Here is a 27,978-nt window from a genome sequence, read left to right as displayed (position 1 = left end):
ATATGTGGCACCAGATCATAACATGAGCTTTTTATTGTTTACAGAACAAATTTTGAAATAAGCACATTTATTTGCAGATTTACTCTAAAACAAGAAAAACAAAAAAGAATAAATGTTGAAATCTTATATGGAAGAATTCAGGAGGAACTAACAAAAAGAGAAGAGCAGTATAAGAAAGAAGTTGAAATGAAACAAGAACTTGAATTTAATCTTAGAGCACTAGATGTGGAATTGAGGACTCTAAGAAGTAATGTCAATCAGGTAAGTCTTTGATAAAAATTGCATATTTCCATCACTATTATTTATAATATCCCTTTGATTTAATGTATATTACTTAGGTATAAAATAGATAAAAAATTTAGTTTTATACTAATAGGAACTATGATATTTATAGCTAAAATCATTAATTTATTGGAATTCTTGGCTTCTCATATAAACCCTATGTGTATTTTCTGAATGAAGGGATGGAGGGTAAATTGAAATAAATATGCATGTTGGCTATTTTTTAAAAAATATTTCATTTATTTTTAGAGAGAGAGAGCATGAGTAGGGGATGTGTAGAGGGGGTGGGAAAAGGAGGGATAAGAATCTCAAGCAGACTCTGAGTGCAGAGCCTGACTCAGGGTTGGATCTTAAAACCTTGAGATCATGACCCGAGCTGAAACCAAGAGTAGGACACTTAACCAACTGAGCTACCCAGGCACCCCAGTTTTGGATCTTTTATATTAAAATATAGGCTAAATCACCTTGAGACTATGATGGAATTAGTTAAGTGTTTTGTAAAGAAATTTTATTTCACATACTATATCTACCTGTATATCTATGACAAATTTAGCTGTCATTTTTATTAAAATTTGTGTTATTCATGTAGGATAAAAATCCTTGTATTTAAAAAGGCTACTTCTTTTGAACATTTTTTTAAGTTCTCTTAAACTTTTAGTTTTTTAATATATATTTATAAAATATAAAATAAAAATATATATATTATATATAAAATATATGTATATATGTATATGTATATATGTATATATGTGTATATATGTTTGTATATATATATATTTTCTCCATGTATATATGTATATATATTTTAAAAGCCAACACTGCAAACATAGAGGATTTTTAAAGCATGCATATTTTGAAATTGAGATACAATTAAGTGGATTAACTTGACAGTTATCTCCAGATTTCCCAAGTGAACTGAATAAAAAGTACCGTATCTCAGTACTTTTTATACATATATACAAGTATATATTTATAAGTATAAATATATGTATATATGTATATACATATATACTTTAATATATGTATACATTTATGCAAACTATACATAGTACCTTTATATACATTTTAGGTTGGCTCGATTTTATTCTTATTTATATAAATTTGAATTTTTAGTCTGAAATCGTGTATCCTTATGACCTTTCAATCCTTTGAAGGCCCTTCTTTTCATTAAATCATAATTTGGGGCAATTATGATGAGCTTTAGCAAAACTATATTTGATTTAATCTTCCCACTGCTATTTATAATTTTTTAAGCAATTTTACAAATAATTTTCTCATTTCAAATCTCAGTTACTATCATTTGGGCCTAAGTTTATCCAACAGAAAGAGAATTGTATCTCTGTAATTTATTAATTGGGCATTGGATCTCCATTTTCAGATTAATGAGGGGTGGCAGGATTCTTGTGTAGCAGGAATGGAGGTCAGGGAGAGAGGTGAAAGCCAGGTCATCTAGGGTCTTGAAGGCCATTAGAATGACTTCACTTATGTTCTGAGATAGTTATCTATTAAAAGGATTTGAGCAGAGGATTGAACATGTGAGGAACTCTGACATTAATTGAAGCCTCTAATAAAAAAGAAGGAAAACTTTCATACTGTAGAATTTACCAATGTTAGTCCCACCTATATACCCATTTCTTTTTGAGACTTCAGTCGATTGGGAAGCTTTGGGAAAATTCACCTACAAGGAAAGGATAGTGGGGCTGAATTAATTAACTAAGTAACATAATACTGACTAGGCAGATAACATCTTTTTGTGTATTTAACCAAATTCATTAAACAGCCATAATGTGTACATGTTAGGAAAAGGAGATGAATCGATGTTTGTAGTGAAATTTTCCAGGTACATAGGTTAAAGTTATATATTGTTAACATATCTTAATAGTAAGATGATTTATAAAACCAGTAACAGAAATGTCTTATTAGGTTTCTGTGAGACAACTTCAAGAAGAACTGGCCAATACCCTAAAAACACTGTCTATGTCAGAGGCTTCACTGGAGGTGAAATCACGTTGTTGTACGAATTTAGAATATGAGGTAAAAGACTTAAAGGAAAAACTGGCTCAGAGTAAGAATCAGGTATGTATGAAATGTAACATTTCAAGTTAATCTGTAGTTGGTTAAATAATATGAAGTGTTTTAGGATGCTTATTTCCATGGACCACTTCCTTCTCTTTTTCATTATAATTAATTTAGTATAATTTTAGTATCTTCACAGTATACTTATTTCTTAAACGTTGACTTTCATTCTGTTATTTGTTTTATACATTTTTTTCTTATGGTAGTTACCCTTAGGAAAGTTAAATCTTATACATTATTCTTCACAGAAATTGGGACTTTTTTTCCTACTAAATAATTTTTTTTAAAGACTTATTTATTCATTTATGGTGGGGGCGGTTGGAGAGGCATAGGGAGATGGAGAGAATTTCAAGCAGACCCCTGCCCAGCAGAGAGCCCCAAGCTGGCTTGATTCCATGACCCATAAGATCAGGACCTGAGATAAAATCCTGAGTTGGATGCTTGACCAACTGAGCCACCCAGGTGTGCTAAATAATGTTTTTTTAATGATCTCTCTGTTACCATCATGAGCTAAGCCATGTAAAAGCAGAAGATAATGTTTAATAGAATGTTTCAGAAAATTGTCTTATTTCTCATCTTCTTTTTTTGAATGGATACAGAATCTGTACTGATTTCAGGATAACTTGTACAGAAAAGTGATTTCACAAACCAGTTGAACTTAGGCATTTCCTTCATTTTCTTTTCCTTTTCAATATATAATAATTGCACAGAAATATTTAGATCATGTATACTATATACACCCAAAAGAGAGAATTAAGAAAATTATCTTGGCCTTGCCATTGGATTTTTTTAAAAGCTGTATTGAGATGGAATGCACATTCCATACAGTTCACCCATTTAATATTTGTAGTTCACTGTTTGGGTATATTGATAGAGTTGGGCAACCATTACTGCCATCAAGTAGAACATTTTAATTACCCTGAAAAGAAACCCTTAATCCTTGCCCCCAGGCTCAGGCAACCACCAGTCTACTTTCTGCCTCTATAGAGTTGCCCATTCTGAATATTTCATATATGGGGAATCACACAATGTGTGGTCCTTTGTGACTAGCTTCCTTCGCTTAATGTTTTTGGGGTTCATCTGTGTCATAGCATATATCAGTGCTTCATCCCTTATTATCAAACGGTACTCCATTATGGAACAAAACCCTTGTTCATTCATCATTTGATGCACCTTTGGGTTGTTTCCACTTTTTGGCCATTAATAATGCTGCTGTGAACGTTCATTTAGTTATTGTCTGGACATCTCTTTTTATTTTCCTGCCATCACATTTTATCCTCTCAGTTAATTGGGTTGATTTCACCATCTCTCAGTCCTTTTTTTTTTTAATTAACATATAATGTATTATTTGTTTCAGAGGTACAGGTCTATGATTCATTAGTCTTACAGAATTCACAACATCCAGCATAGCATATACCCTCCCCAGTGTTCATCACCCGGCCACCCCATCCCTTGCACCTCCCTCTTCACCAGCAACCCTCAGTTTGTTTCCTGAGATTAAGTTTGTTTCCCTCCCTGGTCCCATCTTGTTTCATTTTTTTCCTTTCCTACTCCCCAAACCCCCCAAGTTGCCTCTCAAATTCCTCATATCAGAGAGCTCATATCATAATTGTCTTTCTCTGATTGACTTATTTCACTCAGCATAATACCCTCCCTCTAGTTCCATCCACGTCATTGCAAATGGCAAGATTTCATTTCTTTTGATGGCTGCATAGTAGTCCACTGTGCGTATATACCATATCTTCTTTATCCATTCATCTGTTGATGGACATCTAGGTTCTTTCCATCATTTGGCTGTTATGGACATTGCTGCTATAAACATTTGGATGCACATGTCCCTTTGGATACCTACATTTGTATCTTTAGGGTAAATACTGAGTAGTGTGGTTGCTGGGTCATAGGGTAGCTCTATTTTCAATTTCATGAGGAACCTCCATGCTGTTTTCCAGAGTGGCTGCACCAGCTTGCATTCCCACCAACAGTGTAGGAGGGTTCCCCTTTCTTTGCATCCTTGCCAACACCTGATGTTTCCTGACTTGTTAATTTTAGCCATTCTGACTAGTATGAGACGGTATCTCAGTGTAGTTTTGATTTGTATTTCCTTGATTCCAAGTGATGTTGTGCACTTTTTTATCTGTATGTTGGCCATTTGGGTGTCTTCTTTGCAGAAATGTCTGTTCATGTCCTCCGCCCATTTCCTGATTGGATTATTTGTTCTTTGGGTGTTGCATATGATGAGATCTTTATAGATTTTGGATACAGCCCTTTATCTGATATGTCATTTGCAAGTATCTTTTCCCATTCTGTCAGTTGTCTTTTGGTTGTGTTGACTATTTCCTTTGCTGTGCAAAAGCTTTTGCTCTTGATGAAGTCCCAATAGTTCATTTTTGCCCTTTCTCCCCTTGCTTTTGGGGAAGTTTCTAGGAAGCAGTTGCTGTGGCTGAGGTCAAAGAGGTTGCCGTCTGTGTTCTCCTCAAGGATTATGATGGATTCCTGTCTCACATTGAGGTCTTTCATCTATCTGGAGTCTATTTTTGTGTGTGCTATAGGACGATGGTCCAGTTTCATTCTTCTGCTTGTGGCACCATTTGTTGAAGAGACTGTCTTTTTTTCCATTGGACATTCTTTCCTGCATTGTCGAAGATTAGTTGACCATAGACTTGAGGGTCCATTTCTGGGCTCTCTATTTTTTTTCATTGATCTGTGTGTCTGTTTTTGTGCCAGTACTACACTGTCTTGATGATGACAGCTTTGTCATAGAGCTTGAAGTCTGGAATTGTGATACCTCCGGCATCAAGCCCTGCATTAGGCTCCCTGCTCAGCAGAGGGCCTGCTTCTCCCTCTCCCTCTGCAGCTCCCCCTGCTTGTGTTCTGTCTGTCTGTCAAATACACAAACAAAATATTAAAAAAACCCCACAAAAACTTAATTATGTTGAGCATGTCATCTTTTTATGTGTGTTATTATCCATTTCTGCCCTCCTACACTGTTGGTGGGAATGCAAGCTGGTGCAGCCACTCTGGAAAACAGCATGGAGGTTCCTCAAAATGTTGAAAATAGAACTGCCCTATGACCCAGCAATTGCACTATTGGGTATTTACCCTAAAGATACAAATGTAGTGATCCAAAGGGACACATGCACCCGAATGTTTATAGCAGCAATGTCCACAATAGCCAAACTATGGAAAGAACCTAGATGTCCATCAACAGATGAATGGATCAAGAAGATGTGGTATATATACACAATGGAATACTATGCAGCCATCAAAAGAAATGAAATCTTGCCATTTGCAACAACATGGATGGAACTAGAGCGTATCATGCTTAGCGAAATAAGTCAAGCAGAGAAAGACAACTATCATATGATCTCCCTGATATGAGGAAGTGGTGATGCAACATGGAGGCTTAAGTGGGTAGAAGAATAAATGAAACAAGATGGGATTGGGAGGGAGACAAACCATAAGTGACTCTTAATCTCACAAAACAAACTGAGGGTTGACGGGGGGAGGGGGTTTGGGAGAAGGGGGTGGGATTATGGACATTGGGGAGGGTATGTGCTTTGGTGAGTGCTGTGAAGTGTGTAAACCTGGTGATTCACAGACCTGTACCCCTGGGGATAAAAATATATGTTTATAAAAAATAAAAAATTAAAAAAAAATACACAAACAAAATATTAAAAAAACCCCACAAAAACTTAATTATGTTGAGCATGTCATCTTTTTATGTGTGTTATTATCCATTTCTATATCTTCCTTATAGACTGAATCAATTATTTTGCCCATTTCTTTATTGGGTTGTCTTTTCATTATTGTAAGAGTTATTTGTGTATCCTAAATACAGATCCCTTATCAGATATAAGATTTTCAAATCTTTTCTCTTATTCAGTAGCTTGACTTTTCACTTTATTGATGGTGACGTTTGAAGCAAAGACGTTTTTAATTTTGATGAAATATACTTAATCATTTTTTGTCTTTTGGTGTCATATCTAAGAAACTGTTGCCAAATCCAGTCACAAATGATACACCTATGTTTTTTTCTGAGAGTTTTATAGTTTTAGCTCTTATGTTTTGAGTTAATTTTGTATATATGTTATGAGGTAGAGTTCTAATATTATTACTTTGCATGTGGATATCCATTTGTCCTAGTACCACTTGTTAAAAAGACTATTCTTATTCCATTTAATTGTTTTATACCCTCATTGTACATCAGTTCACCATAATGTAGCATTTTCTTTTTAGATGGTCAATTCTAATACAATGATCTATATGTCTATCCTTATGCCACTGTCCAATCAAATTTTATGAGACATCTTCCCTAGTCCTCTTGCAAATTACCACTCACTTATGTAATAATAAAAAATCACTGTAGTAGAACTTAACCTTACTCCTGTAGACATTTTTTGCTTCTTAAAAAGGAGAATTTTACCAACTTATGCCTTGCTGACTCCATGATCCGATGAGAAGTTAGGCTCAGAAAGCTAGAGTCTTGTTTCTTTTCTCCATTCATATCTTCAGTCTCTCATTCAGTGCCTCCCATATGCATTTTCATCAAATCTTGGTTGTAGGATCTGCTGTCTACTATTTACTTCATTACGTTTTATGAACTTGTTATAATGTGTAGACTCATCCATAAATTTCACCATCTAGGAAGGAAAAGATGAACTCTGGGCCTTTAATTTTCCTGTTTTGAAATCTTGCTAATCCAAAATTGCAACTCACAATTAGATACTCTTTTGACCTGGTTCTTGTGTATAACACTGGTGTTGATCCTGTTCTCGGCACAGATCCTACATTCTCAGAAAACACAGTTGCCTTTACCCGTCTTCTTTTAGTTTAAATAGAAAGATATGTACTTTAATAGCTCAATACATAATTAATGGAATAAACATTTATTACATTATTTCAGGATAGAGCTGTAAATTATCAGGTTTTATTTAATGGAGTTCTCAGGGACAAATAGTAGATAATCAGTTTGAATAATTTCCAAGCCTGTTTGTTTTATATGGGAAAGCTTTGTGGCACAACATAAAGATGAGATGGTCTTACTTACCTCCCCACATAAATAAGCTTGGAGTAAGATAAAGGAGAAGTTATACTCAATTTAAATAAAGCCAAAGGACAGTACCTTTGGTTTTCTACTGAAAAGATTAAAAATGATTCCATAATGTTCTCTTTATTTCCTCACTGATGAAAGAAGAATAAAGATTGAGTATTAGATCGATTAAAAACTACTCAAAGCTGTCTATTTCTTTTAGAATTTCAGTTAATGGAAATCAGGTAAAAGGTCAAATTTTGGTTACTGAACCATTTCTAGTTTTTCAGCTATTATACTTCAAATCATATCGTCTCTCTGCTTGCGAGTTTTTCTTTTCCCCTAACTTGAGGGAGAAATCTGAAAAGGTGTTCCTGCCAGTTGTAATAATTTGTAATTGATGGGAAACTTAGAAAAATATCTCAAGAGAAAAGAAGATGGTGGCAGAGTAAGAGAAGCCTAGGTTCACCTAATCCCTGAAGACCAAGAGAACAAAGTCCACTATTAGAGAGGAGGCCACACCAAAGAAGGTAGGAAGTACAGAAATGTGGTTTAGGAGAGAAACAGATCCTGGCTGCTGCAGAGGAGAGGGAGTCATGGTCATGGAGAAAAGCAGGAGGGAGACACGGGACTGTGCAAAAAGAACGCTTTCCTGTAGCCACTGGCTACACTGGAAAGTGAGAGGAGCTTAATTTCATGAGTTCTTACAACTAGGGGGGCTTAAAACCTGGAATTCTACAGGTCATTGGGCTTGGCTGTGATAGAGCTTGTAGTGCACTGTGATGCTCTTGGAGAAAAGGCAGGCAAACAACTCGGGAGCATACAGCATGGAAATAATGATCTGAACAGTGTCTGGGGCATACGGTAGGGAAATTACTCACTCTTTTCAGAGCATTTCCCTGAGAGGAAGTGTTCACAGAGACAACTCTCTAGTAACAAAGGAACCAGCTGGTACCATTTCCCTCCAGTGCCCCTCAGCACAAGCACAAGAGCCACCTGAGCGAAGCAGTGCAGCTCTTACACTGGCTGCCTAATCTGCCTACACTGAGCACCATCCCCTTGCATTCCAGTGGAACTGCCCTGCTCAATCATTCTGATTGAACTGAGGCAAGCCTCAGTTCCACCACAGCAGGCCTTTCCCCCAGAAAATCAGCACAAACCCCTGCCCACACCTCATCTGACCAGATTCAGGAGGGCCTCAGTACCAGTGGAGGTGGTGACAGGTCTCATTTCACAAGCACACCAGGGCACACCTAGGTAAAAGTTGCTACATTCAGGCCAGGTACAAAACACTGCCCACAGCAGTGAGGGAGAGCCTCTGCAGATATCTGGCCTGAAGGATAGAGCAGCCAGAACACAACATCAGAGTGCATGCTGCACACACTAGATATACTCCCCTAAGCACGAGACCCTGGGTGCTACATGACGTCTTCTGTCATAAGTCCATTACTTTTGGGAGCAGATGACATAACTGGCTTTTCTAACACAGAGAAGCTGGTAGAGACTTAGATAAGATGAGAAAACAGAGGATTTTATCTCAAATGAAAGAACAGGATAAAGCCACGGGTCCAGAGATTGAAGTGAGACAGATGTAAATATCACGGCTGATGGAGGATTTAAAGCAGTGATCATAGGGACACTCACCAGACTTGAGAAAAGAACGACAACATCATTGAGACCCTTACAACAGAGATAAAAGAGTTAAAAAAGAATCATAGTTGAAGAGTGGAATAAATGAGTTAAGAAACACACCTAATGCAATGAAGAGCAGGCTGGAAAAAACAGAGGAACAAATTAACAACTAAGAAGTCAAAGTAATGGAAAGCAATGAAGCCAAAGAAGGGGGAGAAAGAAGAATTATGCAGAGACCAGACCTAGGGAACTCAGTGACTCCATCAAATGTAATAACATTCATGTTATTAGAATGTTAGAAGAAGAGAGAAAAAAGGTGTAAGAAAACTTGTTTCTAGAAATATAGCTGAAAATGTCCCTAATCTAGGGAAGACAACAGACATCAAGATCCAGGAGACACAGAAAACTATCAACATCAACAATAGTAGACTAACACCAAGACCTATTGTAATTGAATTTTCTAAATATACTAATAAAGAAAAACATCTTAAAAGCAGGAAAGCAAGTCAGTAACTTCCAGGGGAAACCCCTTAAGGCTAGCAGGAACTTTTTCAGCAGAAACTTTGCAAGCCAGAAGGGAGTGGTATTATCTATTCAACGTGGTGAATGGGAAAAATCTGTAGCCAAGAATACTCTATCCAGCAAGCCTATTACTCAGAATAGGAGAGATAGAGTTTCCCAGATAAAAACTAAAGGAGTTTGTGACTACTAAACTAGCCCCACAAGAAATATTAAAGGGGACTCTTTGAGTGGAAAGAAGAGACCAAATGTGACACTATAAAGGCAGGAAACACAAAAGTAGCAAAAATGAACATTTATATAAAAAATAAGTTTAGGAACTCAAGAAAAACGGATATAAAATGTAATACTTTACCTAAAGCATGGGGAGAAGAAGAGAAAAGAATGGGCTCAAACTTAAAGACCAGCAGCTTAATATAGACTGCTATATGCAGAATAGGTTATATACAAATTATATATCAAAACCCACTAATAGTGGTGCCTGTGTGGCTTAGTTGGTTAAACATCTGACTTGATTTCAGCTCAGGTCATAATCTCAGGATTGTGAGATTGAATCCTGCACTGCACTCTATTCTGGCCATGGAGTCTGCTTAAGATTCTCTTTCCTTCTCCCCACTCCACTCATGCCCTCTCAAAAAAAAAAAAAACCCCACTGATAAACACTCAAAGAGGAGAAAGAAATCCAAATATATCACTAAAGAAAATCAGTCAAACATTGAAGACACAAAAATGATCAGAGAAAATCTCCAGAAACAACCACAAAGCAAGTAGTAAAATGACAAATACATATCTATCAATAATTACTTTGGATATAAATGGGGTAAGTGCTCCAATCAAAATACATAGGATGTCAGAGTGGATTAAAAAAAGGAAGAAGAAGAAAAAACAAAAAAAAACAAGACCCATGGTATAAGCCACTTGCAAGAGTTTTATTTTTGTCATAAGGACACCTGCAGATTGGAAGTCAGGGGATGGAAAAAACATGTATCCTGCAAATGGATATAAAAAGAAAGCCAGAATAGTAATACTTATATTGGACAAAATAGAATATAAAAGAACAACTGCAGTAAGAGACAAGAGCACTATATCATAATGAAGAGGACAATCTGACAGGAAGAAGAACTATCGTAAATATTTATGCATCCAACATGGGATCACCCATGTACATAAAACAATTAAAGACTAACATAAAAGATAATAATACAATAATAGTAGGGTCCTTTAATTTTATTATATATGTTTTAAATGAAATTCATTTCTTTTATTCCCACTTGCAAAAGTATCCATGAAGACAATGTACAATTCGGATATTTTAGGAAGTAATAGAAATAATCAATAGTTGGGTACTTTAACTCACCACTTACATCAATGGACAGATCAGAAAGTCAACAAAGAAACAGTGGCTTTATATGATGCACTGGACTAGATGGACTAAGGAGATATATTCAAAATATTCCATCCTTAAACAACAGAATAACACATTCTGGAACATTATGTAGAATAGATCACATGTTAGGCAACAAAACAAGTCTTTTTTTTTAAATTTAATTTTTTTTCAGTGTTCCCAAATTCATTGTTTATGCACCACACCCAGTGCTCCATGCAATACGTGCCCTCCATAATACCCACAAAACTGGTCTTAATAAATACAAAAAGACTGAAGTCATACCATGCACCATTTCTGATCACAATACTATTAAATTTGAAGTCAGCCATAGGTAACAATCTGAAAGACCACAAATACATGTTGGTTAAGTAACATTCTACTAAACAATGAATGGACCAACAAGGAAATAAGAGAATAAATTTTTTAAAATACATGGAAGCAAATGAAAATGAAAACACAATTGCCCAAACTTTTGAGATACAGTAAATATGGTTCTAAGAGGGAAGTATATAGATAGCAATGCAGGCCTACCTCAAGAAATAAGAAAAATCTACAACAACCTAACCATCACCTAAAGAAGCTAGAAAAAGAACAACAAATGAAGCCTAAAGGCAGCAGAAGGAAGGAGATAATAAAAATTAGAGCAGTAGTAGTAGTAGGTAGCTCAGTTGGTTAAGCAGCAGACTCTTGATTTCAGCTCAGGTCATGATCTCAGAGACCTGGAATTGAACCCTGCTTTTGGCTCTGTGCTCAGCAGGGAGTCTACTTGAGGATTCTCTCACTCCCTCTCCATTTGACCCTCTCCCCGCTTTCTCTCTCTCTCAAATACATTTTTTTTAAACTAGAGCAGAAGTAAACACTATAGAAACCTTAAAAGGACAAAAATAGGAGAGATCAATGAAACCAGGAGCTGGTTCCTTGAAAAAATTAATAAAACTGATAAGGCTTTAGCCAGAGTTATCAGAAAGAAGAGAAAAAGGACCCCAATAAAATCACAGATGAGAGAGGAGAAATAACAATCAACACCACAGAAATGCAAACAATTATAAAAGAATATTATGAACGACTATATGCCAACAATTTGGATGATGTAGAAGAAATGGATAAATTCCTAGAAACATATAAATTACCAGAACTGAAACAAGAATAGAAAATTTGAACAGACTGACAACCAGCAAAGAAATGGAATCATTAATCCAAAAACTATGAACAAACACAAGTCCAGGACCAGAGGCAAATTCTACTGAGCATTTTAAAGGAAGAGTTAGTACCTATTCTCAAACTATTCCAAAAAACAGAAAAGGAATCTGAGAGTTTTGAAGTGGCGGGGGGTGAGGTGGGAGGTTGGGGTACCAGGTGGTGGGTATTATAGAGGGCATGTATTGCATGGAGCACTGGGTGTGGTGAAAAAATAATGAATACTGGTTTTCTGAAAATAAATTAATTAAAAAAAAACCTTCAAAAAGTAGGTTTAGAAGGAATATACTTCAACATAATAAAGGTCATATATAAAAAATGCATGGGTAATGACATCCTAAATGGGGGAAAACAGAAAGAAAAACTTCTTAGGTCTTGCTTCTAGTTATGGGCGTCTTCTCATTAGCACTGTTTGTCATTATTAAATTAATCTTAGGGTCACCTCAGTGACTAAGTGTCTGCCTTCGGCTCAGGTCATGATCTCCTGGTCCTGGGATCGAGTCCTATTTCAGGCTCCCAGCTCAGCAGGGAGTCTGCTTCTCCCTCTCCTCTGCCACTCCCCCTGCTGGTTCTCTGTCTCTCTGTATCTCTCCCAAATGAATAAATATTTTAAAATTAAAAAAAAAATTAATCTCGGGCGCCTGGGTGGCTCAGTGGTTTAAGCCGCTGCCTTCGGCTCAGGTCATGATCTCAGGGTCCTGGGATCGAGTCCCGCATGGGGCTCTCTGCTCAGCAGGGAGCCTGCTTCCCTCTCTCTCTGCCTGCCTCTCCATCTACTTGTGATTTCTCTCTGTCAAATAAATAAATAAAATCTTTAAAAAAAAAATTAATCTTAACCTTTTTTACTTCCCACTTAAATGGAGACCAATTTCTAATATATAAATTATGTATCTCTTTTTGTCATCCATTTTTCTATCTGTTTGTTTTTTCTTAACAAACTCCCCAAAGTTTAGTGGCTTAAATAAGTAACGTTTATTTTGTTCACAAATCTACTGTTAGGAAAAGTGTGGCTAGGACGGCTTGTTCTCTTCCCCTAACTTCAGGTGGGGCAGCTGAAAGGCTTGGGGCTGGAACTGTTTGAAGATTTGTTCACTCACATCTGGTGGTGTTGATGCTGGCTATTGTCTAGGACTATAGTTGGGGCAGGCAGCCAAAACACTTACACGGGCACACCTAGACACTTTGTGGCCTGAATTTTCTTACAAGATGGGGGGCTAAATTCCAATCCAAAAAAGCTGCCTGAGCTGCAGAGCAAGGCAGAAGCTCTATTGTCTTTTGTAACCTAGCCTTGGAATATACAGAGCATCACATTCACCATATTCTGTTAGGAGAAAGTCACAAAGGTAGGCCCATGGTCTTTTTTTTTTTTTTTTTTTTTTAATGGGATGAATATTTAAAAACCTATGGACACATTTTAAAAGCAGCATGAATTACCCACTGGCCACAATTTTTTGTATTCCTCCCACATGAAAAATACACTCGCCTCCCCCCTCCCATACCTCCCACAAATCTCAGTTCTCCATTGGGTTTGGACTTGAGTCCAAGATCTTACCATCTTAATCAGGTACAGCAGGGATAAGGTGTCTGAAGTAGAGTCCCTTGAGTGCAAGTCCCCTCCATCTGAACACTTGGGAATTAAGGAAGACAGTTCTCTACCACTCAAAATGGAACACTCTGGTAAGCTGCTAAGGACTCTCCCATTGAAAGAAGATGGGAGGCACACTAGTCCATAGCAGTTTTGAAACACACCCTGAAGCATGCTGTCAGTTCTTCAGTGAGGACTTAGTCCTAACCATGGGAATGCTTCTCCATGTTGTTTGCTTTACTTTTTGAGCTCTTGGTTCTGTCCTTTTCATGAGGAATGACCTGTGTTTGTAGCTGCTTTTTCAGCCTGCTTCCTCCTGGTGGGAATTCTAAGACTCAAGGCCTATTTTTAGTTTGTACTATCTTGGTCTCTTTTAGTCCAAGCTCGCAAACAGTGTTTTTGCTACTATAATTCTCTTAGTTTTTTGAGTTTTCCATGAATATGATTTGATTTCATGCCATTAGAAAAGCCATTCTCCTGGGTCTTTTGAAATAAGCTTTCACCTCAGGTTTCCTGTGCAGCTCTCATTTGACAATGCCTTTCAAATCCTCACACTCTTAAGATCCTTAAAGAAATTTGAGGCACACCTTAAGTCCTTCTCAAGTCTTAATAAAGGGTTTATAGTTTTGGTTTCATCCATAGGCCATGTCTACCTGGATTTGCTTTTAACCCAGAAGCCATTTTTAATTTTAGCATTATTTGACAATACAGCATGTGGAGAGGCTGTAAATGAGGAACAGATAGGTGAACCCAGTAAGTCCTGGTTCCTTCATATTGAATCGTCTTTCTTTACCTTATCTCTCTTACCAGTTTTACTTTCATGTGGTTTGTGGCACGAGTTCCTTTTCCCTCTAGTGTCATTTTCTTCACTTGTCTAGAAACCTTTGCTGTAAGCCCCTTCAAGGGCCATCAGGTTTCCACTCACAGTCTCTTGGAAGCCCTTTTGGTTTTCATTCTTACTCTTCTCTACTTCTCACTCTTACTCTTCTTTCAGGTTCCACCCACCTCCTGGTTCAAAGAAGGTTTAGTTTCAGTTTTTTGGTTTTCTTTTTTAATGACAGCACCCCAATTTAATGTCAGTATCTGTGCCCGTTATTTATTGCCATATAATAAACCATCTCAAAACCTAGTGGCTCAAAACAGCATTTATCTTGTTCACAAATCTTTGGACAAGGCTGAGTAAGACCAACTCATTTCTTCTTCATTTGGCATCACCTGGGATGACTGGATGCTGGGAACTAGAATCATCTAAAACCTTGTTCATGCACATGTTTGGCTGTTGAGGCTGGCTTTTGGCTAGGATGTTAGCGAGGGCAGTCTCAGCTGGAATATTTGCATGAAGACTCTCTAGGTACCCTGGGCTTTCCCACAACAGCTGGATTCTAAGGGTGAGGTTTCCTAGAAGAAGAAAGTCAGATGGAAGCTATATCACATTTTCTAACCTCACCTTAAAAATCACACAGCAGCTCTTCCATATTCTGTTCACTAGGAAACAGTTACTAAGGCCTGCACATATGAAGGGGAGGGATTGTCATGGGAGAAGTGTCAGTTTATAAACCCACCACATCCACTTGTCTTTCCAGTCATATTTAAAGGAAAGGAGTTCTTCCCAACTCAGCATCACTGAAACTCCAGCCAGTTTTTTGGTTGTTTTCATTGCTTAGTATATTCTCTTAGTTTGTGGGAAGTAACAAAAGATTGTAACACTGTCGAGTTAAAGAATATTTTTTAATCCAAAAATATATGAGTCATCTCACTAAATTTTTCCCCACTACTATTTTTCTTTTTTTACTGAGAGATGTGATTTCTTAATTGTGTGAATCATTTCTCCTCAGAATGCAATTCAAATTAGCATAAGACATTTGTAATTCAGAAAAAGGCTTATGGCAATAGAATCAGCATTTATAGATTCATTAATTAGAGTCTTATTTTCAATGTCTTATTTTGGTAAGCATTTATTGGCTCAGACCTACATAAGTCAATATGGTATTCCTAAAACTTCTTTAAAAATTATGGAGTACATGGGCACCTGGGTGGCTCAGTTAAGTGCCTTTGGCTTGGGTCGTGATCCTGGGATGCTGGGATTGAGCCACATGCTTGGCTTCCTGATCAGTGGGAAGTCTGCTTCTCCCTCTCCCTGCTCTTGTGCTCTTGCTGTCTTGCTCTCTCTCCCTCTCAAATACAGATATAAAATTTTTAAAAATATTATGGAGTGTTAAGATGAGGGAAGGGTTAAGAGACTTTCTACTAAGATGTGACTTACAGTTATCTTATGGAGGAAAAATCTGAAACAATCAGAAAAATAAAAGTATAACAATTAAATAGAAATGTGTGGCAAAGAGGATGACAGCAGAGATCGATTTTAGCAACTCTTAGTGGTTTGAATTTTGTTCTTCATTTTCTGAGTTATTTGAGTTTCTGCATTCCAAGACTGTACTACAATATAGATAACGTTTTGTTGAAAATGAACTTATTTTAAGATTTGAGCACCTGCCTGGAGCAGTCAGTAATGTATGTGACTCTTGATCTTGGGGGTGTGAGTTCAAGCCCCATATTTGGTGCAGAGATTTAAAATCTTTGAAAAAATTTTGGGGTCTTAGTTTTGCATTAGACTCTTTTCACTTTACTTCCAAACTGTATTATTTTATTCATGCAGGTGGATGATCTGACAGCAAAACTGGAAACTGTGTCATCAAGAAACCAGGTTCTTATTCAGGAATTATCATCTATGAAAGAAATACAAACGAAATGTGAAGAGCTAGAAAAGGATAAAAAGAAGTTGGAACAACAAGTAGTAAAGCTCAGAAGTTGTGTAGAAGTCAACATGTTAAAATATAGTGAAATGGAACAATATAAACGGGATTTTGAAGAAACTACAAGATTGAACGTAGCAGAAAAATTAAAAGAAGTTGATCTATTTTTAGAGGTTAATTTATTTGTCTATAAAATGTTTTAATTCATTTCACTGCAAATTACATTTTGGTTATATGCAGTGTAGAGTTTTCCTCTACTTCCTTTATAGCAATTTTGTAAATTTCTGGAAGCATTTGTTCCTTCCCTTTAAAAATTTCAGTTTTCATTATTATTCACACTAATTTATCTTTCAGAATGATTCACAGTAGAAAGTCATTTTATTTTTTAAGACCAGTTAGTATAAAACAAGGCTATTGAGAGGAAAAGAAAAAACTGTGCTTTAAAAATTTTGATCATGTGGTACAGGGGTGGCTCAGTCAGTTGCTTGTTTGGGCTCCATTCTGGGCATTCCTACATACAAGAAATGGTACCGTACTTGGATTATTCATTTTTTAAAATATTAAATATCTTATTTATTTATTTGGAAAGCAGGAGTGGGGCATGGACAGGTAGAGAGAAAATTCCAGGCATATTTCATGATGAGTAGGACACAGGGCTTTATCCCAGGACCCTGAGAACACTATCTTAGCAGAAAGCAAGAGTCAGGCACTCAGATGACTGATTCAGCCAAGCACTCCAGGTACCTCGATTATTCTTAAGTTGTATTGTTCACTTTTTAAAAATTTAAATGATTTTATTATTCTTTGAATTATCAGATTGCATGAGCTCTAATGTAAGAATGAACATTATTCACATTTAATTCAGGTTCACATTAGTGATAAATATTTTACATTTCAGCTTTCTTTTTCACTTTAAAAATTGCTCTCTGAATCATTGATACAAAACTAAAAGAAAGAAATATACTGTAATTACCAAGGTTGTAACAATTTAAAAACTATGCTTTTGATTTGCTTTAGATGCAAGTAGCATTTCAAGAAAGCTTAGCACAGGCAAGAGAAAAAAAATATGCTTCAGGAAGAAGTCAAATGCAACTCAGAATTAAAGAGCTGGAATTTGAATTATCCAAAATGAAAAATTCTCAAGATGCTACTAAAACAGAATTGGACCTATACAAGCACCTGTACCAAGAAGAAGTAACACATCGAATGTCATTGACAAATGAACTGAACAAGTAAGTTAAAACAATCATAAAGTAGAGTTAGCTTATTAATTTACCTCTAAACCATAATTTTTATGGAGCCACGTTCATGAGATCAGTAGTAAGTGAAAGCCAACTAGATTGTATAATTTTGAAAAATGATGTTTGTAAATGAACTTATTGTCGAAATGCTAGTCCAAGTCAGTTTGCATTTCTCTCTCTCTCTTTTTTTTTTTTGGTTTTAAATGATTTTATTTTTTTCCCTTGCATATTTTCAGTTAATCTGATCTCCTAGTCTTTAAACTAATTGTTGGAAGGTTTATAATTTAGACAGCATATTATTACAAAATTGTCAGAATTACCCTAAATAGAAATGAGTTTATTAATAATTATTTATTAATGTTAGTTTATTTTTGGAAGAGTACATCTTTAACCCAAAATGTCAAGATGGAAACGGTAGATTCCACCCCCAGTACCTTGGTATTTGTGTTATAACCTATTTGCTGTTTCAGTTCTTTCTGATCACAACTCTGCCATCTACTTGTCCTCTAGCAATTGTTCGTCTAAATTTTTCCTCAGTGCCAAATGCTCAATCTCTCTGAGGTAATGTGTGAAATGTACAAGAGTGGTGAAAGCCAATGCTTGAAAAATGTCTTTGAGGGATTTTTAAAATTTTTATTTTCCTTTAAAGATTTTACATATTTATTTGACAGAGAGAGAGCGAGCAAGTGAGCACAAGCAGAGGGGAGCAACAGGCAGAGGGTGAGGGAGTTGCAGGCTTCCCTCAAGCAGGGAGCCCAGTGTGGGGCTCAATTCCAGGACTGTGGGGTCCTGACCTGAGTTGAAGGCAGATGGTTAACTGACCGAGCCACCCAGACCCCCAGGATAGTTTATTTTTGCAGCTCTAAACTGGTTTACTAAATATAAGTATGTATCATGGCATCCCCAAGAATCTTTTAAGTACAACCATTCCAAAAGGCAGCAGGTATAACCTGTTAGGCCATGGACATCACTGATAGCCATTTCTCTCCCTCCTTAATTTGAATTACTTGTTAGTTAGGAACCCTAGAAATATATGTACTTCTTTAGAACAGTTTTAAACCTATAATTATACATAGTGGGTCTTCTCTGTCACATTTACCATGTTAAAACACTATTTAATGGCACATTCTGTTTACTATTATGTAAACTTAAAAAATGCAAGTAATTTAGGACTGATTTGGGGAGAAATGAAATACTAAGCATTGTGTTTTGTTATCTGAACAGGACTAGTGCGGCCAATATGAGGCCAGCCCCAGATCTGCCTTATGGTATAAATGTTAATAATAATAGCTCGCTATTCAATAGAGATGTTTCTCTAAGAGAAAACATGGTGATTCATACCTCAAACTCAAGGCGTTCAAGTAATGACATCGATACTTACATCACCAAGGTTAGTTATATTATTTTTCCTTTTTTTCCTTGGGTTTCAGATTCCTGATATAATTTTTGTTTTTAATTTGGTAAAATTCTGAGTTGTTTAGCTAACTAATACACACTAAGTAAAAGTCATACTTATTTGTGCTAATAAAGAAATGAGACAGAAATTTTGATTTTTTTTCTTAGATCCTGGAACTCTTACTTTCAAGAGATACCTATTATAACCTTTATCAATAAATATAACTAAACTGACATATTTTATTATTTTTTTCAAGATTTTATTTATTTTAGAGAGAGAGTGTACAAGAGGGGGAGAGAGTGTGAGATTCTCAAGCAGACTTCCTGCTGAGTGTGGAACCCTACATGGGGCCCAGTCTCACAATTCTAAGATCATAACGTGAGCCAAAAACAAGAGTCAGACACTTGACTATGTTACCCAGGCACCCCAAAATGGACACATTTTAAATTTCTTAAAAACCTACATCTAAATTCGATTTTAGAAAGTAACTTTTATTGTTCACTAAGGAAATGTATACTTAGATGCTTTGATTAATTTCCTTGTTGGCAATGGTTCATAACAATTTTAAAGTTCGCCATTATTCCCACCCCTATGTATAAGTGAACAATAAGAATCCAAACACTTAATCACATATGGATATTTATTATTTAAAAGAGCCTATGATAAGTCCTTTTTATAAATAAAATAAAATAAAATAAAATAAGAGATTAATTTTTCTTTTTCAGTTGTGATTGCTGTCATTTTCTCACCTGAGAGTACATCCTTAATTGTTGTGTTACTTGGAGCATTTTTTAAAACTTATAACACTTCTATTTCAATTTTTACAAAATGTCCTGCTGAGCAATTGGTAGAGCATTTTCTAAATCGCTAAATCAAATCAAAAAGATACAGGATTCTTCTTCTCTCTCTCTCTCTCTCTCTCTTTTTAGAGAGAGAGAGAGAGGGTGAGAGAGAGTATGTGCAAGCTGGCAGTGGGGGGTGAGGTGCAGAGGGTAAGCAGGCTGCATACTCAGTGCAGAGCCTGATGCAGGGCTCAGTCTCAACAATCCCAAGATCATGACCTGAACCAAAATCAAGATCAGATCCTTAACTGACTGAGCCACCCAGGTGCCCCACAACTGGAATTTTTAAAATGAAGTTCACATATATCTACCTTGCCATCACTTGAATGACTGATGACTAAGATGGGAATAATAGGGAGTCTTTAAGTAGCAGCTGGTTTCCATTGTGTATCATTGTTATTAAAATATCCATTTCAATCAATGTACATAGGTTTATGGTTTTGAAAGTATATTCATGGTCTTCCTAATGTAGACAAAAGTAGCATAGGCTCATGGTAAGTGAGGCCTCAATCTTGTTCTTTCATTTGGTTTCCTTATTGTCTTGCTCTCTTCCCTCCTAATTTGAGGACTTTCTTTAGTGTTATGCTTGGTTGCCTTTCTTTTTCTTTTTTGTATATTATAGATTTTTGTGATCACAATGAAGTTCATATATAACATCCCATGTATATAGAAGTCTATTTTAAGTTGATGGCTACTTAAGTTCAAACACATTTTAAAACCACTATATTTTTCCACCCCACCTTGTTTTATGTATTTGATGTCTTAGTTTACATCTTTTTATTTTGTGTATCTCTGAACTAATTACTGTAGATACAATTGTTGTTACTACTTTTGTCTTTTAGCATTCATACCGACTTTATAAAACTGATCTATTACTTTTATTGTATGTTTGCTTTTACTAAGAAAACTCTTTCTTTCATAATTTTCTTATTTCTAGTTATGGCCTTGTCTTTCTTCTTTCTTTCTTTTAATCTATTTTTGAGAGCAAGCAAGAGAGAACACAGATGGGAGGGGAGGGCCACAGAAAGAGGGAGAAGCAGACTCCCTGAGCATGGGCCTGGTGTGGGGCTTGATCCTAGGAGGTCTCTTAACCTGTCCTCATTTTAAATTTTTTTGTTTGTTTTTTGGCTTGGATGACTTCTGCTGCCCTGTCCCGTAGATCACTGATCTGTTCATCTGCAGCTTTTAATCTGCTGTTGATTCCCTCTGGTGTATTTTTTCATTTCAGTTATTGTATTTTTCAGCTCTGATTGGTTCTTCATTATATTTTCTCTTTGTTGAGGTTCTCACTGAATCCATCCATTCTCCAAAGTTTGCTGAGCATTTTTATGACCATTTCTTTGAACTCTTTATCAGGGAGATTAGTTATCTCTGTTTCATTAGTTATTTTTCTGAAGCATTGTATTGTTCTTTCATTTGGAACATATTCCTCTATCTCTTCATTTTGTCTGACTTTCTGTGTTTATTTCTGAAATTGTTCTTTTCAGCTTTTTTCCCTCTTTAAAGTATGTTGCTTTGAATAATGAATGTTAGGTATAAAGTCAAGGAAGAAGAAACCATTTCTATGTATTGTCTGATCATTTTTCTTGTTGGAACTATGGTGGAGTAGGTGGCAGATGACATTGCTCTTCTTTTTCTGAATTGAGAACACAGGAGTCAGGCAGCTGGAGATAAGCTTAGTGACATGAATACATACTAACAACTTGGAGGATGTGGCTTAGGTATGTAGCCACAGCGAACTTCCTAATACTTTATTTCAAATTAGGCACTTCCACACCGAGTTGTAAACGGAAGGAACAGATGTTTGATGCCCATCCCACAAAGATGAAAGCAGACCTCAATTCATGTTACTATGGCAGGCATAGTTTTGCAAAACAGAGATTTGGAAGCACATAGGCACTGCTTAGTCCCTTCTCCCAAATTCACCCACTAGGTAAATCTCCTTTCCTGTCATGAAGAAGGTAGAGAAGTGTTCTCACATGGAAATGAAGGTTTACCTATAATTTCTGAGTGGATTTAATTTATAATTAAAGTTAATCGTGTCTTTTGTACATATGGACTAATGGAGAAGCTAGATGGCAAAGAGAAATCTGTTCAGTGTTTTAAATTCTGCTATAAATAACTCACAACATAGGTAACTCATTTGTTGATTGATTTTGATAAACCAAGTTTTATTTGAAGGAAATGAATAATTCTTTCAAGGAAGAATTTCCTCAGTTTCAGGTTCTTTGGTTCAATTAAAGATTTTCTTCTTCAAGTTCTCTGTCCCTTCAAGTTAAAAAAAAATGTGCTTATAGGGTACCTGGGTGTCTCAATGGGTTAATCCTCTGCCTTTGACTCAGGTCATGATCCTAGGGTCCTGGGATTGAGTCCCACACGGGGCTCGTTGCTCAGCAGGGAGCCTGCTTCTTCCTCTCTCTCTGCCTGCATCTCTGCCTACTTGTGATTTCTCTCTGTGTGTCAAATAAATAAAAATCTTTAAAAAAATTTATGCTTATAAATTGAATATATTGACTGTTACTAATAGGAGTTAAGGTAACTTCCTTCCTTTATTTCTGTTCATGACTGTAAAAATTTATGGTTAGAAAGCTGTTTTCTGCCTAATGCCTTAACTTTATTGAACCACACGACAAAGGTTTATGTATTCATTTTCTTTGAGTTCTAGTTAAAAATGCATGTATTTTTCCTGAATATGAGGAAGTAACTCTCATAAAACACTAGGCTCAGTAAGACCTAAAACACATGCCTGGCTTGCAATGAGATGGTTTTTTGACCTCAGACAAACTACAATCTTTCTGAAGCCTTTTTGTCTCTTATGTAAAATTAGGGACTTTGACTAAGTTAGTGACTTTTATACCGCTGGGGGAAAATTTTTTTTTTTTAAAGATTTTATTTATTTGACAGAGAGAGATCACAAGTAGGCAGAGAGGCAGGCAGAGAGAAAGGAAGGGAAGCACGCCCCCTGCTGAGCAGAGGGCCCAATGCGGAACTCAATCCCAGGACACTGAGATCATGACCTGAGCTGAAGGCAGCAGCTTAAAACACTGAGCCACCCAGGTGCCCTGGGGAAAAATTTTTTTTCCAAAGAATAGAACTTAGCTTTTTTAAAAAAAATTTTATTTCTTTTCAGCATAACAGTATTCATTGTTTTTGCACCACACCCAGTGCTCCACGAAATCTGTGCCCTCTCTAATACCCACCACCTGGTTCCCCCAACCTCCTACCCCCCACCCCTTCAAAACCATCATATTGATTTTCAGAGTCCATAGTCTGGGTATTTACCTTAAAGATAGAGATATAGTGAAAAGAAGGGCCATCTGCACCCCAATGTTTATAGCAGCAGTGGCCACGGTCGCCAAACTGTGGAAAGAACCAAGATGCCCTTTAGTGGACGAATGGATAAGGAAGACATGGTCCATATACACTATGGAGTATTATGCCTCCATCAGAAGGATGAATACCCAACTTTTGTAGCAACATGGACGGGACTGGAAGAGATTATGCTGAGTGAAATAAGTCAAGCAGAGAGAGTCAATTTTCATATGGTTTTACTTAGTTGTGGAGCATCGAGGACAAGGGGAGATGGAGAGGAGAAGGGAGTTGAGGGAAATTGGAAGGGGGGGTGAACCATTTTGCATTAAACGGTATTATATAAAACAGAGACAAGTAGAGCTGTTTAGCTAAAGGAGAAAGGAGACTACACCTATAGACTTCCTTGTCCCTCAATCCTGCTATGTCCCATTGGACCCTTAGATTTCTATGAGCCATAGTTTGAAAACTAACAGTTATGAGAAAATCCTTCTAGTTAATAATTCTTTGAATTAAAATTTGCTGATACATTGAACATTGTTTTTCTGTGTATAATTTTCTTACCCTCCTAATTTTTTGATAAATGGAAAAGTATAAATAAAATTGCAAATGCGTTCTCCTTATTAGTGGACTTCAAGCTATTTCTACATCTAAACACAGTTCTCTCCTGGAAATAAAGGTCACAGAAGTAAATATTTAGGAAATTATGGTGGAAAAGATAGTAACATTACATTGGTAATTCCTTAAGTCATGTCATATAAAAATATTTTATATTTTACATAGTATTGATTAATGGTATTATAAAATTGCTTCAGTAAAAGTTTTTCCCATCAAGTGGTATTGAGTTATTAGTTTTAAAAGGCTGTCTAGTAATATTGTCAGATTATTAATTTTATAAGGCCTGAATAGAATGGTATTGTCAAAAAATGTTATGATTCCTCAAAAAATTAAAAATAGAAATGCAGTACAATTCAGTAATTCCACTACTGGGTATTTACCCAAAGAAAATGAAAACACTAATTTGAAAAGTTATATGCACCCCTATGTTTTTTGAAACATTATTTACAATAACCAAAGTATGGAAGCAACCTCAGTGTCCATCAATAGATGAATAGATGAATAAAGAAGATGTGATATATATATATATATATACATATATATCTATATATATGTATATATATATATATATATTCAGCTATAAAAAAGAATGGGATCTTGCCATTTGTGACAACATTGATAGACCTAGTATTATGCTAAGTGAAATAATGCAGAGAAAGGCCTATATCATATGATTTTGCTTCTGCATGGAATCTAAAAAAACTATACTACTAATAGCCTACTGGTGACTGGAAGCCTTACTTATAACATAAATAGTTCATTAACACAGGTTTTGTACATTACATATATTATATACTATATTCTCACAATAAAGCTAGAGAAAAAATGTTAATGAGAAAAACATAAGAGAAAATACACTAAAATACAGTATCAAAAAAAGTCCATGTGTAAGTAGACCTGCACCATTCAAACCCATGTTGGTCAAGAGTCAGCTGTATATTATAAGTATTCCCATTTAGAATTTTCTTACTCATGAAAGGTATCCTCTCACTGAATGCCCAAAATGGGGTCTAATGTAGGGTACCAAGTGGTGCCTGGGTGGCTTAGTTGGTTAAGTGACTGCCTTCAGCTTAGCTCATGATTCCTCGGTCCTGGGATAGAGCCCCACTTCAGGCTGTCTGCTAAGTGGGGAGTCTGCTAATTCCTCCCCCTCTGCCTCTTCCCCCACTCATGTTCTCTATCTCTCATTTTGTCTCAAATAAACAAATAAATAAATAAAATTGCTGGCATAAACATTGGTGTTCAGGTGCCCCTTTGGATCAATATATTTATATCTTTGAGGTCTATCCATAGTAGTGCAATTGTGTGTCTTTGGGTATCTCTATTTTCAGCTCTTTGAGGAACCACCATACTGTTTCCAGAGTAGCTGTATCAGCTTATATTCCCACCAACAGTGTAAGCGGTTTCTGCTTTCTCTGCATGCCTGACAACATCTGTTGTTTCCTGACTTGTTCATTTTAGCCATTCTGACAGGTGTGAGATGATATCTCATTGTGCTTTTGATTTGTATTAATTTCCCTGATGCCAAGTGATGTTGAACATTTTTTTCATGTCTGTTGCCCATTTGTGTGTCTTCTTTGGAGAAATGTCTGTTCATTTCTTCTACCCATTTCTTGACTGGATTGTTTGTTTTTTGGGTGTTGAGTTTGATAAGTTCTTTATAGATTTTGGATACTAGCCCCTTATCTGATATGTTCAATTGCAAATATAATTTTCCATTCTGCACGTCATCTTTTTATGTTGTCATGTGCTTCCTTTGCTATGCAAAACCTTTTTATCTTGATGAAGTCTTTGTTTCCCTTGCCTTTGGAGATGTTTGTAGCAAGAAGTTGCTTTGGCCAGAGTCAGAGAGAATACAACCTGTGTTCTCTTTTAGGATTTTTTTAAAATTTTTTCAATTTATTTATTTTCAGAAAAACAGTATTCATTATTTTTTCACCACACCCAGTGCTCCATGCAATCCATGCCCTCTATAATACCCAACACCTGGTACCCCAACCTCCCACATCCCCGCCACTTCAAACCCCTCAGATTGTTTTTCAGAGTCCATAGTCTCTCATGATTCACCTCCCCTTCCAATTTACCCCAACTCCTGTCTCACATGTAGGTCTTATATTCATTTTGAATCTTATTTTTGTGTGTGGTGTAAGAAGATGGTCCAGTTTCATTCTTCTGCTTGTGGTTGTCCAGTTTTCCCAACACCATTTGTTGGAATGACTGTCTTTTGTTCCATTGGACATTCTTTCCTGATTTATCACAGATTAGTTGACCATAGAGTTGAGGGTCCATTTCTGGGCTCTCTATTCTGTTCCATTGACCTGTGTGTCTGTTTTTGTGCCTGTACCATACTGTCTTGATGATGACAGCTTTGTCTTAGAGCTTGAAGTCCGGAATTGTGATGCCACCAGCTTTGGTTTCCTTTTTGACATTCCTTTGTCTATTTGACGTGTTTCCTGGTTCCATACAAATCTTAGGATTATTTGTACCAGCTCTGAAAAAAATGCTGATGGTATTCTGATAGGGATTGTGTTGAACGTATAGATTGCTCTGGGAAGCATAGACATTTTAACAGTATTTGTTCTTCCAATCCATGAGCATGGAAGGTTTTTCCATTTCTTTGTGTCTTCCTCGGTTTCTTTCGTGAGTGTTTGATAGTTTATTGAAGAGGCAAGTACAGATCCCTTGCCTCTTTGGTTGGGTTTATTCCTAGGTATCTTAATGGTTTTTGGTGCAATTGTAAATGGCTTTGACTCCTTAATTTCTCTTTCTTCTATCTCATTGTTGGTGTATAGATATATAACTGATTTCTGTGCATTAATTTTATATCCTGCCACTTTGCTGAATTCCTGTAGGACTTCTAACAATTTTAGGGTGGAGTCTTTGGGTTTTTCCACATAGAGTATCACATCATCTGCGAAGAGTGAGAGTTTGGCTTCTTGCTGATCCAGATGCCTTTATTTCTTTTTGTTGTCTGATTGCTGAGGCTAGGGCTTCCAGTACTATGCTGAACAACAGTGGTGAGAGTAACCATCCCTGCCGTGTTCCTGACCTTAGGATTGAAGCTCTCAGTTTTTCCCCATTGAAAAATGATACTCGCTGTGGGCTTTTTTAGATGGCTTTATGATTTTGAGGTATGTTCCCTCTATCCCTGCACCATGAAGAGTTTTAATCAAGAAGGGATGCTGTACTTTGTCACATGGTTTTTCTGCAACTATTGAGAGTATCATATGGTTCTTGTTCTTTCTTTTATTAACATATTGTGTCACATTGATTGAGTTGCGGATGTTGAACCACCCTTGCAGACCAGGAACAAATCCCACATAGTCATGGTGAATAATCCTTTTAATGTACTGTTGGATCCTGCTGGCTAGTATCTTGGTGAGAATTTTTGCATCCGTGTTCATCAGTATTGGTTTGTAATTCTCCTTTTTGGTGGGGTCTTTGTGTGGTTTTGGGATCAAGGTAATGCTGGCCTCATAGAGTTTAGAGGTTTTCTGTCCATTTTTATTTTTGAGACAGCTTCAGAAGAATAGGTGTTAATTCCTCTTTAAATGTTTGGTCGAACTCTCCAGGGAAGCCATCTGTCCCTGGAGTTTTCTTTTTTGGGAGATTTTTGATGACTGCTTCAGTTTCCTTGCTGGTTATGGGTCTGTTCAGGTTTTTCTGTTACTCTTTCTTCCAGATTGCCTAATTTGTTGGCAAATAGTTGTTCATTATAGGTTCTCAAAATTGTTTGTGTTTCCTTGGTGTTGGTTGTGATCTCTCTTCTTTCATTTGTGATTTTGTTAATTTGGGTACTTTCTCTTTTCTTTTTGCAAAGTCTGGCCAGGGGTTTATTGATCCTATTCTTTCAAAGAGCCAGCTCCTAGTGTTGTTGCTGCGTTCTACTGTACTTTCCGTTTCTATTTCATTGATTTCTGCTCTGGTTATTATTAATTCGCCTCTCCTGCGGGATTTAGGCTTTCTTTGCTGTTGTTTCTCCAGGTCCTTTAGGGGGAAGGTTAGGTTGTGTATTTAGGACCTTTCTTATTTCTTGAGAAAGGCTTGTATTGCTCTATACTTCCCTCTTCAGGACTTCCTTGGCTGCATCCCAAAGATTTTGAATGGTTGTG

The 27,978-nt window shown here is 36.5% G+C and overlaps 1 protein-coding gene across 1 annotated transcript; it reads left to right on the top strand.

The window, feature by feature from the left end:
- The first annotated feature begins 99 nt into the window (after window positions 1-99).
- Window positions 100-27,557, top strand: LOC123394000 (ankyrin repeat domain-containing protein 26-like). Its single transcript, XM_045087403.1, has 6 exons — window positions 100-261; window positions 2,206-2,358; window positions 16,364-16,633; window positions 17,478-17,692; window positions 18,926-19,091; window positions 27,549-27,557. Exons 1-6 carry the CDS (start codon window positions 187-189, stop codon window positions 27,555-27,557), a joined length of 888 nt encoding a protein of 295 aa, XP_044943338.1. The 5' UTR covers window positions 100-186.
- The last annotated feature ends 421 nt before the right edge of the window (window positions 27,558-27,978 follow it).

This window comes from Mustela putorius, unplaced genomic scaffold (assembly GCF_011764305.1).
Source record: "Mustela putorius furo isolate JIRA1106 unplaced genomic scaffold, ASM1176430v1.1 tig00001130_pilon_pilon_pilon, whole genome shotgun sequence".
NCBI classification, from domain to species: domain Eukaryota; kingdom Metazoa; phylum Chordata; class Mammalia; order Carnivora; family Mustelidae; genus Mustela; species Mustela putorius.
The sequence above is the reverse complement of the archived record's forward strand: the minus strand, read 5'-3'. Positions and strand labels throughout refer to the sequence as shown.